The following is a 16772-nucleotide window of genomic DNA, read 5'->3' on the forward strand; positions in this document are numbered from 1 at the left end:
TGTAAGGAATTTATTTCAAAATTTAAAAAATAATTTAAGGTCGGATTCTTTTATATTGTATAGCAACTGCTTGAAATCTCAGGACATTCAAGGAATTAGTAAACTCTGTGCTTAACTTGTACCCAATCCCCAGCCGAGTCGCATTTGATTTTACATGAGATGAAACTAATTAAAATTTGATCAATACATATGTACGCATAATGCAAAGCATAACTAAGCTCATGCGTAAAAATTAGCCTTTATTAGTAAAAAAAATTGTAGCAATGTAAATAACTCTACAAGGCAGCACTGCGAGCACGCAACATACTACCTCGTTCAGTTCTGCTCGGTAACTAGCACTTCAGCACAAATGAAAGGTTGAGTTGCCAAGCATATTTTTGTGAGAAAAATTATTTACCCTAAGATTTATCACTAATTTGACTATGCCCTAACGCAAATTTAATTCCCAATCAAAATGAAACTAAACAAAGTTCAGTCACTAATAAGTAACACAATATATGTATGCAAAAGCTCTCGATAATTTTTGACTCGATGATGATAAATGCTAGCGAGCACTTGTTTGTGAGGTGGCGCCTCACCTCCGCCATAGCCGTGCGCGCAATGGCTGCGCGTTGTGTCTGATGGTTGCGCTGAAGGGAATCTCCTCATTTAATTGTTATTTGTTGCGTTAGTATTGTGATTATGTGTTAAAAATGGCTACTGAGCGAACAAACACCTCTCGATTATTTGCTACGTCAGTCGTAGAAGGAAAACTTGATATAGATGAGGTAAATAATACTGTTATTATACTGCACGTCTCCCGTCGGGTCCTTCGTGTGTTCATGTGATCATGGCGGCGGAGCTCGCTCTATCCAACAGCTGATCCTGTGAAAAATAAAATTTTAATTTACAACTTGATTGAATAGATGAATTTACATGCCATATGATATTTTGTTATCAATTTCTTTTTAATTTTCCGTTCACTTGGAAGCTAATTCTATTGCAATATTCGAAATATATATATTGTTGATAAAATTCTCGACTTTTGCAAGTTCACTATGTCTAATATGGAAACTTTATCAGTCATTCCTTATGGAAAACATGTGAAAATATAAAACTTATTATTTTCCTGGTTGAAGATTTTTTAGATTTTAATTATACAGAGTTGATTCTTATTAAATTTTGCCTATATAAAATTACTGATAAATTAAAAATTTATTAAAGAATAAGGACAATATGATTATAGGGAGACTATGATATGCCAATTTAAATTATAAATTTTTGTTTAAGGAATAAATGAACTAGATGCTTATTTTATTTTGTTAAAATTTACATGCAATCATTGTCAAGCTCAAAGTTAAAAAAATTGTGTAACTGAATCTGAGCACATAAATGATTGCATTTTGTACCTCATATCATTTTTTTCTTTCATAGTGTATTGAAATAAATTTGTTTAGCTTAAGAGCAGCCCAGAAGGAGCCTGGGGGGGAGTTTTTCCTGCAAAATAATTTCTAAACTAGCAGCTAGGGCCTAACTGACAGATCCTTCTGAAACTTCTTACACAGGTGTTAATTTGTTTAACACTAATAAAAGGACAGTTTTTGTTCCAATGATTTTATTGAGGAAACAAAAGAAACCTAATTGCATAGAAAATGGGTTACAGGAGAACTTTTATAAATCTATCCCAATCCCCTTCTTGCATTTATAAGCTAAAAAATGAATATTTACAAGCTATAATAGCAGAAGCATTCAATTTGTGATAAAAATATCTGTGGAGTTGAGAGGCTATTTAATTTTTTTTATTCTTGAAGGACTTTTTCTATTCTTTTACCCCTTCATCTCTAATTTCCTTCAGTTTTTTATAATACATTAATCCAAACAATAGATGAATTGGGAAAAAGACTTTCAGAGTTGCTAGAATTGGGGTAAAACAAATTTATATGTCAAATTAAATGATATGTCTCTCATCACTCAATGTTGTACCTTAAAAATATATGGAGAAGATAGAATTAAAATGAAGCAAAAAAAAGGCAATTTCAATTGTTCAGAAGAGACATATAGGTTGGATGGATTAAAAAAAGCCAAGATAATGAAATGAGCATAATAATTTTAATAATGTATCATCAGCTTTTCCATCACCTATTTCTCGTATTGAAGGTACCATCACGCACTGCATGACTTAATGTTATCCATTTCAATGAAAATAACATCCTATAAATACCATTTTTCTTGAATACCTACATATCTTAAGAAACAATTTTTGGCTCCCCCTTAATGCATAGTTTGGTTAAATTTTTCCTAGCAAAAATTGACTCCTGTTGAATCCTCAATGGCTTTCATAATTGGTGCAGAATAATTGGCCCAGATATTTTGCAGAAGTACAGTATATTAATTTAAAGCTGCATAATAATATGCTCAGTTGCCCTAATTTTGTTTGTTTTCTAAGAAGTTGTGTTTTGAAAGATTTGCCTCTGTATTAAAGCAAACTTGAGTTTGATTTCAACTTTGTTGAAAATAAAAAGTTTGAATGTTGAACATGATTAGTGACTGACTATTTTGAGACTTATCTGTCCTGCATTTTTTTTAATTGGGTTAGAACTACTTGATTCTCCATGCGTATTACTATTCAGATGGTTTTAATATCCACCTGAGTTAGGTAGCATGCAAAAGTCATGCAGAACAATTAATACAACCATTTCCATCCTATTTCCAATTTTCCATCAAAGTGGTTGTCAGTTTGCATTCAGAAGAATCACAAGATTTTCAAGAATTTACACTGGTGGAATGTAGATGATGAGTATTTAATTTGTACATGAAAAACCTGGGTAATATCTCCTGGATGTGGTCACTCAGCAGTGACTCCTAATGTAGCCAAATTTTCTATGAAATCATTTGCTCAGTTTCCATGATCAAGGGCCACAGTTGTTGGAGTGAATGTTTTATAGTGAATGAAATTATGAAAATAAAATTGAACTTATTTCCAAGTTCATTCAATGTGTTTACATTTAAAATCTAATCCTTATTTACCATATTCAGGACACCATTGACTTTAGGGCATTAGCTAACCTATATTTTGAAAATCAGCTTCCTTGGCTACAATACTTTTGGCCTTAAATTATAGTGTTTTATCTGGAGATATGACCTAACTAATGCCATCTTCATTAACTGCTGAAATAGATGACAATGAATACCAGTTAGAAGTTTATAATTCATAATTTGTTTCATAGGAACCATTTTATCTTAGCCCAAAATATTCAGCCCAAATTTATATAATTGATATCCAAATTTACTGATGTTCATTCTACAGTTGTATTTTGCAGAAATAGCACTTTCTAATTTTTTCTCCATAAATTATGTTGTGATTATCCTGATCTATTCTATGCTGTGCAGAAATATGACAAAGCCTACATGATGCTCATGAACCTCACCCGGGGCCTGAGTGACAAGGAAGCTCATGACATCCTCAACAAGGCCATTGATGATCCAAAACAACATGAAGATATATGCCTAGGATTAATGGTGGCCATTTTGTCTGACCCAGCTCAGGCAAATAGGGTGGGTGGGAGAGATGACTTTTATCATTGAATTAGTTTTCATTTTTTCTTATTGTAAAACTTTTTTTTTCTATAGGTAGAAATGACTCTTAATTGTTTCATGACCAAACATTTTGGTGTCACTTTTTATTCCTTATAGCATTTCACTTGATAATTAGGTGTTTTGCTGCTTGCATCAAACTTTTTTATGGATGGTGATATGAATAAAATTGAAATTTGGGAGGTATGGACCAGGCTGTAGATGAAGCATTTAAATGCCTTACATGTTTTTGTTACCCATTTTGAGTATTGAAGCATCTAATGGCAAATGATAATTTTACCTTACATGAACATGGAGGAAAAAGTAATTTTTGAATCTTAATGGTTGTGGGTAGTTTAGTCAATAAATTGTTAATGGATAATCTTTTCATGGAAATAACCTTGTGGTATATTATGTTTAATGTTTAGATTATTGGGATTTTTTTCAACAATGAAGCTTTTTTGAGATTTCACATTGTTTTACTTTTTCAGTATTGAATCAACAACTTTTATTTTGCGCCCTATTGAACCACAAGTTTTGATCTTTAAATAACCAAAAAAAATATATTGTCACAATAACATTTGTATACATCTGTATGCATATGGTTAAGTTTATTGTACATTCTAATGTGTAAGTTGTCTCAATGCTCTGATTTTTAAAATGTAATGCATAAGAATTTTTTGTTACTAAAATTTCTAAATTGTGGATAATTATTTGCAGGCATTCCAAGACCTGATGATGGTGTGTCGGGACAGCCTGAAAGGCGTGTGCGACGCTCTCATCAATCACATTGTGACAGAGCGCTTTCACAGACTCCTAGAAAACACTAAAAAGCAGGTATGTAACCATTCACTTTGTGCAAGCTATACCTATATCTGTACCTACTAATCATTATTGGAGTCCTGAGTGATATGTACAAGGTAACAGACTTTTATAGAGCCTTCTGTCACGTATGCTAATCTATTGTATATGCTTCTCCGAATGCCACATATTGTAGTTTATTTATCATTTTTTCTCTCGTCTATCATCATGCTGGGATAACCAATCATTTGAATGGTATCAGTGCTACTATGCATTTGCCCTGGAGCATTGTTCATTACAAGTTATTTTCCGAAATTTAACTTGCTTAAACTTTTATGCTGAGATATCCCTTTATACAGGGTTAACTAGCTATTTTTTTCTCACAGTTTACTGAGTAATGATTGGTTGATCCATAATCCATGCTTGATTTTTCTTAAGGACTTGTTATTTTTATACATGAGCATTACATTGTTTGGATGATGTATAAATTTTGAAATTTCAAATGCTATGTTAAACTTATACTTGTGTTCATTAGACGTGTTAAAGGTAGGTAGTGCTTATTGTTTATTATGTTCAGGTGGTGTGGCTAGTGCGTCAGTTGGTCCGTGCTGGTGTGGCTCAGGTGGAAGGCGTTGTGTGGTGCCTTCTACGACAAATGGCTGGTGGTGACGTCTCAGCACGAAACATATGGCTAGCTGAAAGCCTCTGTGATATGCTCAAGGAAAACAGGTGGGTTATATTTATCATTTGAGGAATTTGATTTATTCCATTTAAGTATCTCCGTAAAAGTTTTGGCCTTGCACTGTCAAGTAAGGAGGGGCTGTTGTTCTCAGCTACTATGCTGCAACTATGATTTTAATTCCGCGCAATGCCATCTATATATTGCTCAAATTTTTTCTAGTGAAAATAGTTTTTGGTTAATTCATTTAAAAAAATAGAAGTGTATGCTGTTACGTGTTTATATCTGCAAAGCTTATTATTAGTTTTGCTCAAAGATAGACATATTGCACAACAGTATTTAAGTTTGACTAACTGGAAAAAATGTATGACATTTGGCCACTTACAAGTCTAACAACTTGTAACATTGTCATATTATTTAATATATCAGAAAAGCAGTTGGTCATTCATGGGCAGTAATTAATGTCCTCATGGCAGCATAATTTTTTTGCTCATATGGTGGTGCATCATCCAACAATTAGAATAGGTTTCCTTTGTCCTTTGTTAGTAAATACGACAATTTCACTATTTATTTGTAGTTGAAAAAAATTTACATGTCAGTATTCTCATCTTTTCAGGAACAATTTTTAACCACTTGTTCAATCTAATTCTGTTGCCACTGATCGTGGTCACTGTTGCTGTCTATAATTCCTCCACATTTGTGAACTAAACTGAATAAAAGTTTTAATTGTATGGACGCCCATCAATATAATGTCCAGCTTGCGCTACCGTTCTAGACTGACTATCAAGTTTGCTCTGTCGACTTCACTTGGGTGCAATTGATTGAAGCCTTGCCTGCTAACAACAAGCATGCTTCATACTTTAAATCCTGTCAATGCGTATTGCTATTTGGGTTTGCAATATATACCGTATATATCATACTGAATAACAAACGGCAATGCTAGTTATATAATAACTTATGATATTAAAAAATTTCATGGTAGTTTTGTATAAAGGTTACTGAAATTAATAACAGAAATTCAAATACTGAAATTAATAAAGCAAATTCATAGCAGTTTTTTATGGAGGTTGGTGAAATTATTTTAAAAAGTCATGGCGGTTTGAATGGAGGTTACTAATACTTGTTATTTGTGGGAAATTTCTTCATTCATTGTTGTATTCATGTTTAATTTGTCCAATCTTGAAGTGTGAACTAAAGTGATCCCATGCTTCAGAACATGGCTAGAGCGGTACAGCGTGATCATAGCGAGCACCGTGTACAGCTTCCTGCGCATATTGGAGGACCATCAGGCCCCTAACTTTGCCGCGTTAAGGCAGAAGGAAGTCTCGCTCGTCATAACTCTTCTCAGAGAGAAATTCCAGGTAAATTAATGTAGATTTACTTTTTTAACAGAGATACCTGGGTATGTTTAGCTGGAAAATGAGCAAAGGAAAATGAGCAAAAACATCGTAATAAGCATAAGTTTCTCTTTTAATTTTATGATGGGTTCAAACTGACTTTATTTCCAATAAACGAACAGTAAGTATTTATACAAATATTACAATAAGCACACGGTTGTATAAAAACAAATATATTTGTTCAAATTGTCTTGTAATTGCTTTATCGGGGTAGGTCAGATATCAGATGTCTCAATATCTCATTCTAATTCTTCAGATCTTTCAGAACACTGCCTTCATTTACATGCTTAATTATAACTTTCAACCCTCAGGACTGCCTAGTTATTGGTCGTGATTTGGTGCGTTTACTTCAAAATGTTGCCAAAATACCCGAAATTGAGGCTTTATGGCGTGACCTGCTGCACAATCCTGGTTGCTTAGCACCAAACTTCCCTGGTGGGTGAATCAAAAATCCTTCAGAGTTTTTCATTGGAGTTCTATATTACGAGTATCATAGAAGCAATAATCAGTAGATTCATTAATGTCTTTGTCATTGATCAATAATTCAATTTTGTGAGGATATTTTGCCCGTATTATTTAAATATTTCCATCCGAATTGAAATTCCGTGCGTGAAATTCGTTTAAGGCATTGTCAACAGACACTGCATGCATTTAGGATTTTGTACAAGCATTGATCTTCTTAATAACTTTAAATGGTTGATTTATTATTCATTGTGCAGGACTTAGCCAACTAATGTCCACACGCACATCTCGTCGATTTTTTGTGGTGCGACTGACGCCTGAGATGGAGCGCATGATCCACTACCTTTGTTCTGAAGTCAAATTCGGGATGCAGAAAAGATATCAAGATTGGTTCCAGAGACAGGTGAGAGCTGGTATCTAGTGGCAGCTATCAGCGAGAGGTGAATACTGTTATCTAGTGGCAGGTATCAGCAACAGATGAGAGCTGGTATCTGGTGGCAGGTATCAGCAACAGATGAGAGCTGGTATCTGGTGGCAGGTATCAGCAACAGATGAGAGCTGGTAACTGGTGGAAGGTATCAGCAACAGGTGAGAGCTGGTATCTAGTGGCAGGTGAGAACTGGTATCTAGTGACAGGTGAGAGCTGGTATCTAGTGGCAGGTGAGAGCTGGTATCTAGTGATAGGTGAGAGCTGGTATCTATTGGCAGGTATCAATGACAGGGGGAGCCAGTATTTAGTAGCAGAGACATTACCGCGCAGCAGTTTTGAATTTGATATGATTTGCATCATTGCAGGATAGGTTGAAATTTGAAGTTATCTTGATACAAAAATGGCAGTGTAAAATAAATTGCTACGTCTTAGCTAAATTGTTTTCTCTTTCCTGTGCAATGTAAAAAAAGTATTGTGCCTCAGGATTTACTAATCACCAGTTCGTTTTTTTTGCAGTTCCTGAACACTCCCGAGTCTCAAAGCTTACGGTGCGACCTGATAAGATTCATCATTGGTGTCATCCACCCCAGCAATGAAGTGCTCTGCTCTGACATCACTCCTCGCTGGGCGGTGATTGGTTGGCTGCTGTCATCGTGCACTTCGGCTACGGCCACTGCCAATTGCAAACTTGCCTTGTTTTATGATTGGCTTTTCTTCTCCGGTGAAAATGACAATATCATGAACATTGAACCTGGGATCCTTGTGATGTACCACTCACTCAAACCACATCCCATGCTCACCACGACGCTCTTAGACTTCCTGTGCAGGATCATACCACACTTCCAGCCTGCCATGGCAGCTCAAGTGCGGACTGGCGTTGTAACGTCTCTGCGACACATTCTTGAGAAGCGTGTCATTCCCAACATTGAACCTCTCTTTGATAACCCACGAATGGATCCCGAATTGAGGAGGCTGGTGCGAGAGACATTCCCCGAATTTTGTTCGAATAATTTGAGTGCTGGAGAGGAATTTCATGCCGGAGCGCCTGTGCCCCTGCGAAGTTTAGACCTTATGGCGGAGGCAGGATTGGATTTCAACAGTGGTGTTAGTGGAGCAAATGCGGGGCCTGATGTGGAACTCAACAATCATCACCCAAGTGTTGAAGAAGATGCAATGTTTAGTGATGAGGATGAGGAAAATGGAAGTGTCACGCCTATTAGCAATAATGTAGCCTTAACCAACACCCGGGTGACTTCTGCTTGTAAACCTCTATCAAACAAATTATCCAAAAACAATACCGATCCCATTATCAACCACTTGCCTTCCGTAACCACTGCTGATGCAGTCACTGGCTCCTTAACTTATACCACGAGCACCCTGAGCGCAATATCTCAGCGACCGCTAACATACAGTAATAACAAATCTTCTAGTTCACTTCTTAATTCCACCACATCTAGTAACTGTAACAACATTAGCAGTAATAATAATCACGCAAATTTTAAAAGCAATAGTGCCCAATTAAATAGCATAATTTCTGTTTGTAGTGGAAGTGCGGTTAGTGACGATGTTGTGGAGGTTATGGCAGAAGATGGTGTTTGTATAAATGGAAATGTGATGCTCCTGAATGGAGGAAGAACTAATAAGTGCAGTGCCCTAACAGATGCGCAATCACAAGAACTGAATGGGCATCTTAATACTTTCGAGACTGACATGAAAGACTTCCTACTCGATCTCAAACTAGAGAAAGACCAAGCCCGAAGGTGAGTTGTGACATCCAATATAGTCGTTAATTTTTTTTTATGCTTGCTTCAGTTACGTATTCCATCCAGTTTAACGAGGACCAATGTCCAAAGTCTGCAAATCTGGCTTGCCAGTCACTTGGTGGTGTGAAGTGTGATCTGTTTCAGAATATCATTCCATAGATCCTGCCTTTTTACCATATTCAACCACAGCAGCTTTATTCCTCCGGATTAGTAAATTCGTAGAATAAATTTAATTTAATGCATAGTCATCTATTTTCATAGAACGAGTCAGGTATTTATGTGATCATCTGATGAGGGTGCTTTATAATATTAACATCTTATTTTTGTAAGCTTCTAAAGAAGCATTTTTGTAGTTGCGTTGCTCATAATGAATTGTACTATATATCTGAATTACCTAACAATGTCTCTTGATGCGTGTCAGGTGCGAGCTGCTACAGAAAATCTGTGATCTCATCTTTGCTGAAGATTTAGATGAAGAAGAGGCCGAGCATCTGGCCGGAGCTCTGTCCCTCCTGCTCGCCTCTGACTACAACACTGAAACTTCACTGTTGCCTCAGCACATTTCACAGGAGTAAGTGGTTCATTTTAAGTGGAAGTATTTATTAAATAAATAATATACGTTTAAAAATTACCTTTTAAAGCCATCACTTCCAAAGAATCCAGTGTCTCCAATCTTACAGATGTACAATGAATTTCTCATTTAATTTTTGAATATTAAAAAATTAATTTTTCAATTTTTTAATATATAAATTTTTCATATATATTTTAATATATATATTTTCTTCAAAAGTATTTATTCTATTAATTGATTCATGCATTGCCTCTGGCTTCACACAAGTGTGCAAAATTTCAGATCAATTAGACAGGCAAAAGTGTGTCAAATATCAGTTATAAGATTTGTAGCTGACTAAATTATTTTTTCAATTTTTTTAATATTGAAAAAAAAATTTTTAATTTCTAAAATCATTTATTTTGACATTTGATTCATGCATTGTCTCCAACTTTACGCAAGTGGGCAAAATTTCAGATCGATAGGATAAGTAGAAGTGTATTTAATTTTGATTACAAGATTTGTAGCAGACAGACAGACAGACAGACAAACAAGAAGTGAAGTTAAAGAGAAGTGTTGTAAAAATTACTGAGCATTGCGTGAAAAAATTTCCCAACCTCTTAATTCCCAGCTACATCTGCAATTGAGGCGATTTGTGTGTAGAAGTTTTCTGTTCCTAGATTTAAATCAAATACAATTTAGGTAGCAGTATTCAGATTTAGGCAAATATACCCTAACAAAGTGTTGATTAGCTTTTTTTATCAAATGCTGTGTGTATGATATGATTCAGAATGCTAGGTCCTAAAAATTGTAACAATCCTGTTTAAAAATTTTGCTGCCTATAAATGGAAATTTTTCATGTTTGCAGAAGTTTGTGTGAAAGTTTAGAAGCGCCCATCTTCGTATTGTTCGAGAACTTGTTGAGTCTCAACGAGGACGACCACCGGCGGCAGTCTCTGCTGATGCTGGTGTCGGCGCTGCAGCAGCTCAGACCCGCCACTGGCTACCGCCTCCTCTTTTACATCACAGCGGCGGCCAAGACGCGCGCCACCGACTCCTCTGACCAAATATCATTCCAGGTAACTTAATGTCTCGACACTGAACAATGAAATAATTCTCATAAATATTAGGCGATGTCATGCTAAATGAGTCGAATAGATCTCGGGAAATTCAATTTTGACATTTCTTATCTACTATGATCTTGAATTAAATATAAAGAGTCTTGTGGAATTCTGCCAATTTTATTCAGTGTCATAAAGATTTTACTCTTATTATAATTAACCTCTTTTTTTTTAGGTGTGTAATATGCAGATTTTTCGCCAGCTTTACACTCTGGCTATAAATAGTTTTTTTTTGTCAGGAATAATTTCATTAATAATTTCATGTGTAGGGGTACCAAAATGAAAACGCGTCATTCGACGCCTACAGTCGCATCATGTATAGAGATTTTCTGATAAACTTTCACAACTCCAAAAGCCTATTATAGTATTATATAACTCTGTCTACAGGTGTATCGAGACCTGTGGAAAGCGTCAGGTCAGAAGGACCTGAGTGGCTTTATTGTGCGGGACCTCACCGTTTGTTCTGAGGACGACCCACGTCTGCTGTGCTGGCTGCTTCCTCACCTCTACAACTTCTTCCCCAAGCACACGACCGGCAACGCTGAGCTCGTTCATCTTGTACTGCAGAGACTTGATGCGGCACAGCTTCATGACCTCGTCTGTCTCGTACTGCAAGGCACACTCACAATGTTCGATAATAGTTCCTTCACCAATATCTTGGGTACGTTCCCTAACACTTGATCATTTATGTTAGTCTTCGGTTATCCGTTGTATTTGATTTTTTTGTTGCAGCATTGTTTATAAATATTTTAAACGTTTGAACATCTGTTTAAAATAGCCTGTGCGATTGCCGTGACTGCTGGGGACTTTTTTATATGTAAATGAATCATTCTTGGGTTATTTATTTTGGAGCTGTCATTTTTCTTACTAATACTTTGTACTGTACAATGTTTACATTATTTGCTTAGCCAGGTGTTCTCTCATCGTGAATACTAGTTTGTTGGTATTTTACAGTACATTTGATCTAACAATATTTATCTTGAACCTCTTCCATGTCTACTTGAATGAGTGAATCACGCGCCGATTGTGGTATTTTTAACCGTTATTATAATTTCCAGACAAATCTTTATCATGGGAGAGCGTGGAGCAGTTTTTCCTGTGGCAGTTGGCGCGTGCCCACGAGATCCCCGTGGACTGCTGCCTGTCGGTGCTGCACAGACTGCGCTTCTCGTCGCACACGGACGCCGTGAGCACCGTGCATCCTGAGGCGCTCGCCAACATCCTTATGATGCTCAGAAGAGAATCGTGAGTTCTTCTAGTCCTCTCTTTGACCAATTTAGTTCTTACCTTCGACATCTTTTAAATTTGATGAAGGTCAATCCTAAAAGAATATTTTCATTTATGTTCAGTATATACCTATATATTTGTGTTCAGTTTACTTAAAGAATTTATACATTTCTTGGAAGCACTCGTCTCGTTTATGTAAAGAATGAGTTGGATGATGGACCTTGATAAATTTGGTATAAATTGATAAATCGAATTGTACTTCATTTTAGGCCGTCAGAAAGTCTGCTGAAGCATTTACTACAACGTGAGTTGAGAACTGAAGATCCGACCGTGGCTACCATCTTGCAATATTGGGTCCAAAGATACGAAGATAAAATGGCCAAGCTAATCAACGACATTGTTAATAATAAACCTCCAACCTCTCCTAATAAAAGAAAAAGGAACCAGGGTGGAGGTAAACTCAATAGTCACGTTACTCTAGACCAGTTATTATCTCACTTGAATCATCTAAGAAGAGAGTGCGACCAAACAAAATTTTTTAATTTATCGACCATGCAAGATTCTTTACAAGCCGCGCAAAATCTTTGCACTGAAAGTCAGAAGAAGAAATACGGTGATTTATTTGCTTTGATAACGGACAGTCCGGACGAGAAATCTGGCAAAGAAGACAGTGGAAATTCTTCTGCATCCACGGCCAGAAATAAACAGAGCAATAGCAAGCGCGGAAGAAAACCCAAGCTCAGAAAAAAACCCGAGTCGGAAAGCGAGGAGGAATCGAGTGAGGTGAGAATGCGTTTTCTTTAACTTTTTATGATTTGACACTTTTATTTTATTGATACTTTTATTTTTTGCTTGCTATTCAACTTACGTGTAACGTGCGAAGTTCATTTGAATCAGACGCCACGATTTTCACTTTGTAAAATAATACTGAATCCTTTAAGCCTGGATGGATCATTGACACCTATTTACAGTGAGAACGTACTTGTTTGTGCTATGTATGATCGAAGAGATTTTAGTCAATTTATATCATCGGCTGTGCGAGAAACTGTAAGTTAACGCAAGTTTCTGTAATATGAATGAATTGCAAACTCTAAATGAATTTTTCTCTGGTTACAGGAAGAAGACGTTAAGAAACCTGCAAGAAAAAGAAAGAAGAATAATACAGTGTTTGCGTCGGACAGCGACTGAAGACGCAGCTGAAGTGCTGCATCTGTGACAAAATGTGATAAGCTCTCTTTAATGGAGCGACTATTGTATAATGCTTGAACGCTCCTCGTGGCAACCCTTAGCTTGCCTTTATTCCGACGATAATTTTTTGCTGTTGCTCCTCTGCTGGACTTGGAGTGAAATTGTGTGCACGTGAATGAGAGTGATTTTATTGTGGATTTATAGTATGTTTTTGCGTGCCTGTAATTTTTTTGTGAGTAACAATTTCTTAGGAATTTTAAATAGTATGTCTATAATTGCAGGAATATCAAAGTTTGAACGAGCATATAATTTTCTGATCTGATACTGTGGCAGATCCGATGTTCAGGAATTTGATGGATGTTGTGTACGACGTACGATGATCGAATGACTGAATGCCAGTTGATGATGAAGGCGTTGAAACGAAAGTGCGAATTGTTGAAATTTTGAACATTAATTGTGCATACTATTGGCATATAATTTTCTTAATAATAAAAGAAACGAAATGATCAATTGAGTCATCCACTAATTGACCTGTTTGCGGGGCGTTATTGAGAGCGCAGCGTAAGCTCAAAACTACGGAAGGCGAAGTTGAGAGTGCAACATAATCTTGCTGAAATACAAATTCTTCAACGACACTTCACATGTTGGAAAACTTTTATGTTAATGAATCTGTTCTTGCTTAATACCTTCCTATTGAATAATTCAGCTTGTGAAACTTCTTTGATCTATTTTTTGTTGACATTATGAAAACAATTTTGACTTTCAATTCGTAATAATCCCACTGATAGGTTATTTTTATATCTGTTTTTAGTTCTCAAATTTTGGCAAGAATATTACACGGATATCTGGGTAGGGGTACTATATAAGGATGGTTATTATCTTTATCGGTATTTCCACATATTTTCCCTGGCAGTCTGTGTTGGTTTAAATGTATGCCTCTGGTCCCTGCTGCTGTTGACGTGGCACAGCCTTGTTTACTGTCAACATTTCAACTTATAATTAAATTACCGACATGAAGGCAATTTATTTTAAAATGTTCAGAAATGAGACGATTTTTTTTTCTGAACTGCTAGAATTTATAGTGTGTTTTTCTGTATGCGGTGTAATTTGTTTTCTATCATGTGCTATGTTCGGACGGAGATGGCATTACTGCTAATGTATCACTCTCATAATTTTTTTTTTCATAAATCCTGATCGTTGTTCAAATATTCTTTATGGCGCTGTTGGAATTATTCTGCTGTGCAGTGTTGAATTAAGGCCGGCATGTGGCCGGGTTCTAGTCTTCTTATTTTATGAAGCTCCTCTGACGTAACGAAAACAGTGATCAAACGTTTATTTTTTTGACGGTTATGTAAGATATTTCTTTGCTATATGCACACACGTGAATTGTTATTCTCCTAGTAATGATTTTTTTGCTTGAACTGATCGGTAGAGATCAGTAGATTCAGGAGAGGTCAGTATCGCAACGTCGATAGGTTGATTTTACTGAAACTACTGAATAACTGAATGTAGAGAATTTTTTGAAGATTCTTCTGCATAATTATTCAATACGTGGTCGCATTGAAAAATTAATTTCAACTGAACCTAGAGAGTGACGGAAACTCTGAAAATATATGAATTCTGGTCTTTTGCATCTTAATTGAAGTTCTTCGTCGTTGATCTCAGAGCTCCGTGTCTTTTTATTGAACATATATTTTGCAACGGAAGTCTTTGAATGAGACAATTTTCTGATTACTGTATGGCCTAAAAATGGAATTGAGTTCAATGTCAGCAAGCTCACCGTTGAGATTCACGAGATTGAGCTCACGAGGTTCACGTACGTTGGCTTTACTGCAAAAAAAATGTATTTTCGTTTAATTTGTCGTGACAACTACAGGGCCCTAATCAGAGGCTCGGAGATAATGTTCATATGTTCGTGACATTTTATGAACGCGATGCAATGCATGCAAATTACCATGCTTAAAACTGGCAAGCTATAATTTGAACCACGCTTGGATTGTTTTTCAACGTTTCTGTGTTCGATGATACATGGCATTGCAACGTGCGATTGCACCGCTCCTGGTCAACTCACTTTGTCAATCGTATATTTGTTACAGCATATCGCATGCGCTTCTTGCAACTGACTTTCACATACGAGTTATTCTCGTGTCGTATGGTTCAATGTCGGTTCGTGCAGGTTCTATATCGGTTCCTACAGGTTCATGTCGGTTCTTGAAAGAAATTAGCGAGGAGATGAGCGTGTGGGGGCCTCTTCTCGTGAGCTACGAAAGCGTCAGTGATGTTAGTGCCTGCAATGGACACCGTATGCCTCTACTTCAGCGCCCTCTCTCTGTTCATATGTAAATAATTTTATCCATTAAATGCTGTGATAGCTCATCACAATGTTTTGTATGTAAGATTTTTAGTTGTTTTGTACAATGAATGTTGTAGGTTAGAGTAAAGTATTCTACTACGAAGCAACTCAGTATCCTTGATATATACAATATATTTCTTATTTCCGTTACTCTCGTCAGGCTGCAAAGGTACAACTGTACCTGCACTAGGTACGATTGTCACGTCATAAAATTGTGCGACCTAATGAATTTGAGCACATTACCTCACTGGGTAACGATTACAGGTACTGACACTGTGTAATACCCAGCCAGGCAGTAGTAATGAGTTAGTTGGTGGAGTCAAGAGAATCGTTTTTTCTAATGTGGTCATCTTCCTTGCTAGTGATGAGCACTTGTGCTTAGATTGTCTTGAAAATTCATGAAAACTAACAAGTTTTTGGATTAATATTGAACGAATACTTTTGCGGTTACTTTTAATAATAATATAACGTCAATTATATTAAATACATAAATTGCTAAATTTAAATAATGAAAACCCCAGACCTTTTCCGTCACACACCTCATTAGCCCATAGTGTACACAATTTTAATCAGTTAGCCGTGTTAGGTCAGCATTCATACAAAGCTCACACGAACCAATGAGGTTAATAATTTATATTCAAGATAACAGAAATTAGCAGTTACGTGGCGAGAATAAAGCGCTGGTATCACGATCATTCTACTCGCCTAGCCACCCAGACGACCGCGTATGACGTATGAACACGTATCTAATACAATGTAGGTAGAAATCTTATAAATTGGTGTCAGTCGACTTAGTACAATGAAGTTCGAGAATTTGAACCTGAGAATTAATATAGTGTACGGTAAAGTTAACCGATTTAATTTTTTATTTTATTTTTTTTTAATTGAACCATGGAGTTTCGTTAGAATTAAAGACATATGGCTTGCCATGTAAAGGTAATGGAAAAGCAGCCAGAAATTATGAGTCTTATGTAGAAAAATGTGACGATAATTATAAGTAAAACGGTAATCGTAACTGCAGAGTAAATTTAAGAAGTTTGACTCAAACTTAGAAACAGGGAGATTAATGTAGGGCAAGATTATATAGAAATAATGTTTTGGTCTCCCGCGAGCAGAGGCTGACTGGCCGTCCACACTGTACTTACCTGAAGCTACTATATATATGCAGTGCGCAAGTGTTCCAATATAAAAACCTGACAGATGTTCAGCACACTTGTGCTAGATCAGTCACATGTTCTAACGTAATTGC

The 16772-nt window shown here is 36.3% G+C and overlaps 1 protein-coding gene across 1 annotated transcript; it reads left to right on the plus strand.

The window, feature by feature from the left end:
* The first annotated feature begins 569 nt into the window (after positions 1-569).
* On the plus strand, positions 570-15622 carry LOC108676217 (integrator complex subunit 3). The gene is made up of 14 exons (XM_018164271.2): positions 570-767; positions 3370-3534; positions 4273-4389; positions 4931-5082; positions 6246-6393; positions 6741-6864; positions 7149-7294; positions 7838-9081; positions 9506-9655; positions 10503-10713; positions 11143-11416; positions 11814-12000; positions 12252-12765; positions 13099-15622. Exons 1-14 carry the CDS (start codon positions 693-695, stop codon positions 13168-13170), a joined length of 3579 nt encoding a protein of 1192 aa, XP_018019760.1. The 5' UTR covers positions 570-692; the 3' UTR covers positions 13171-15622.
* The last annotated feature ends 1150 nt before the right edge of the window (positions 15623-16772 follow it).

The sequence above is a fragment of the Hyalella azteca genome, unplaced genomic scaffold (genome assembly GCF_000764305.2).
Source record: "Hyalella azteca isolate HAZT.00-mixed unplaced genomic scaffold, Hazt_2.0.2 contig5, whole genome shotgun sequence".
Taxonomy (NCBI): Eukaryota; Metazoa; Arthropoda; class Malacostraca; order Amphipoda; family Hyalellidae; genus Hyalella; species Hyalella azteca.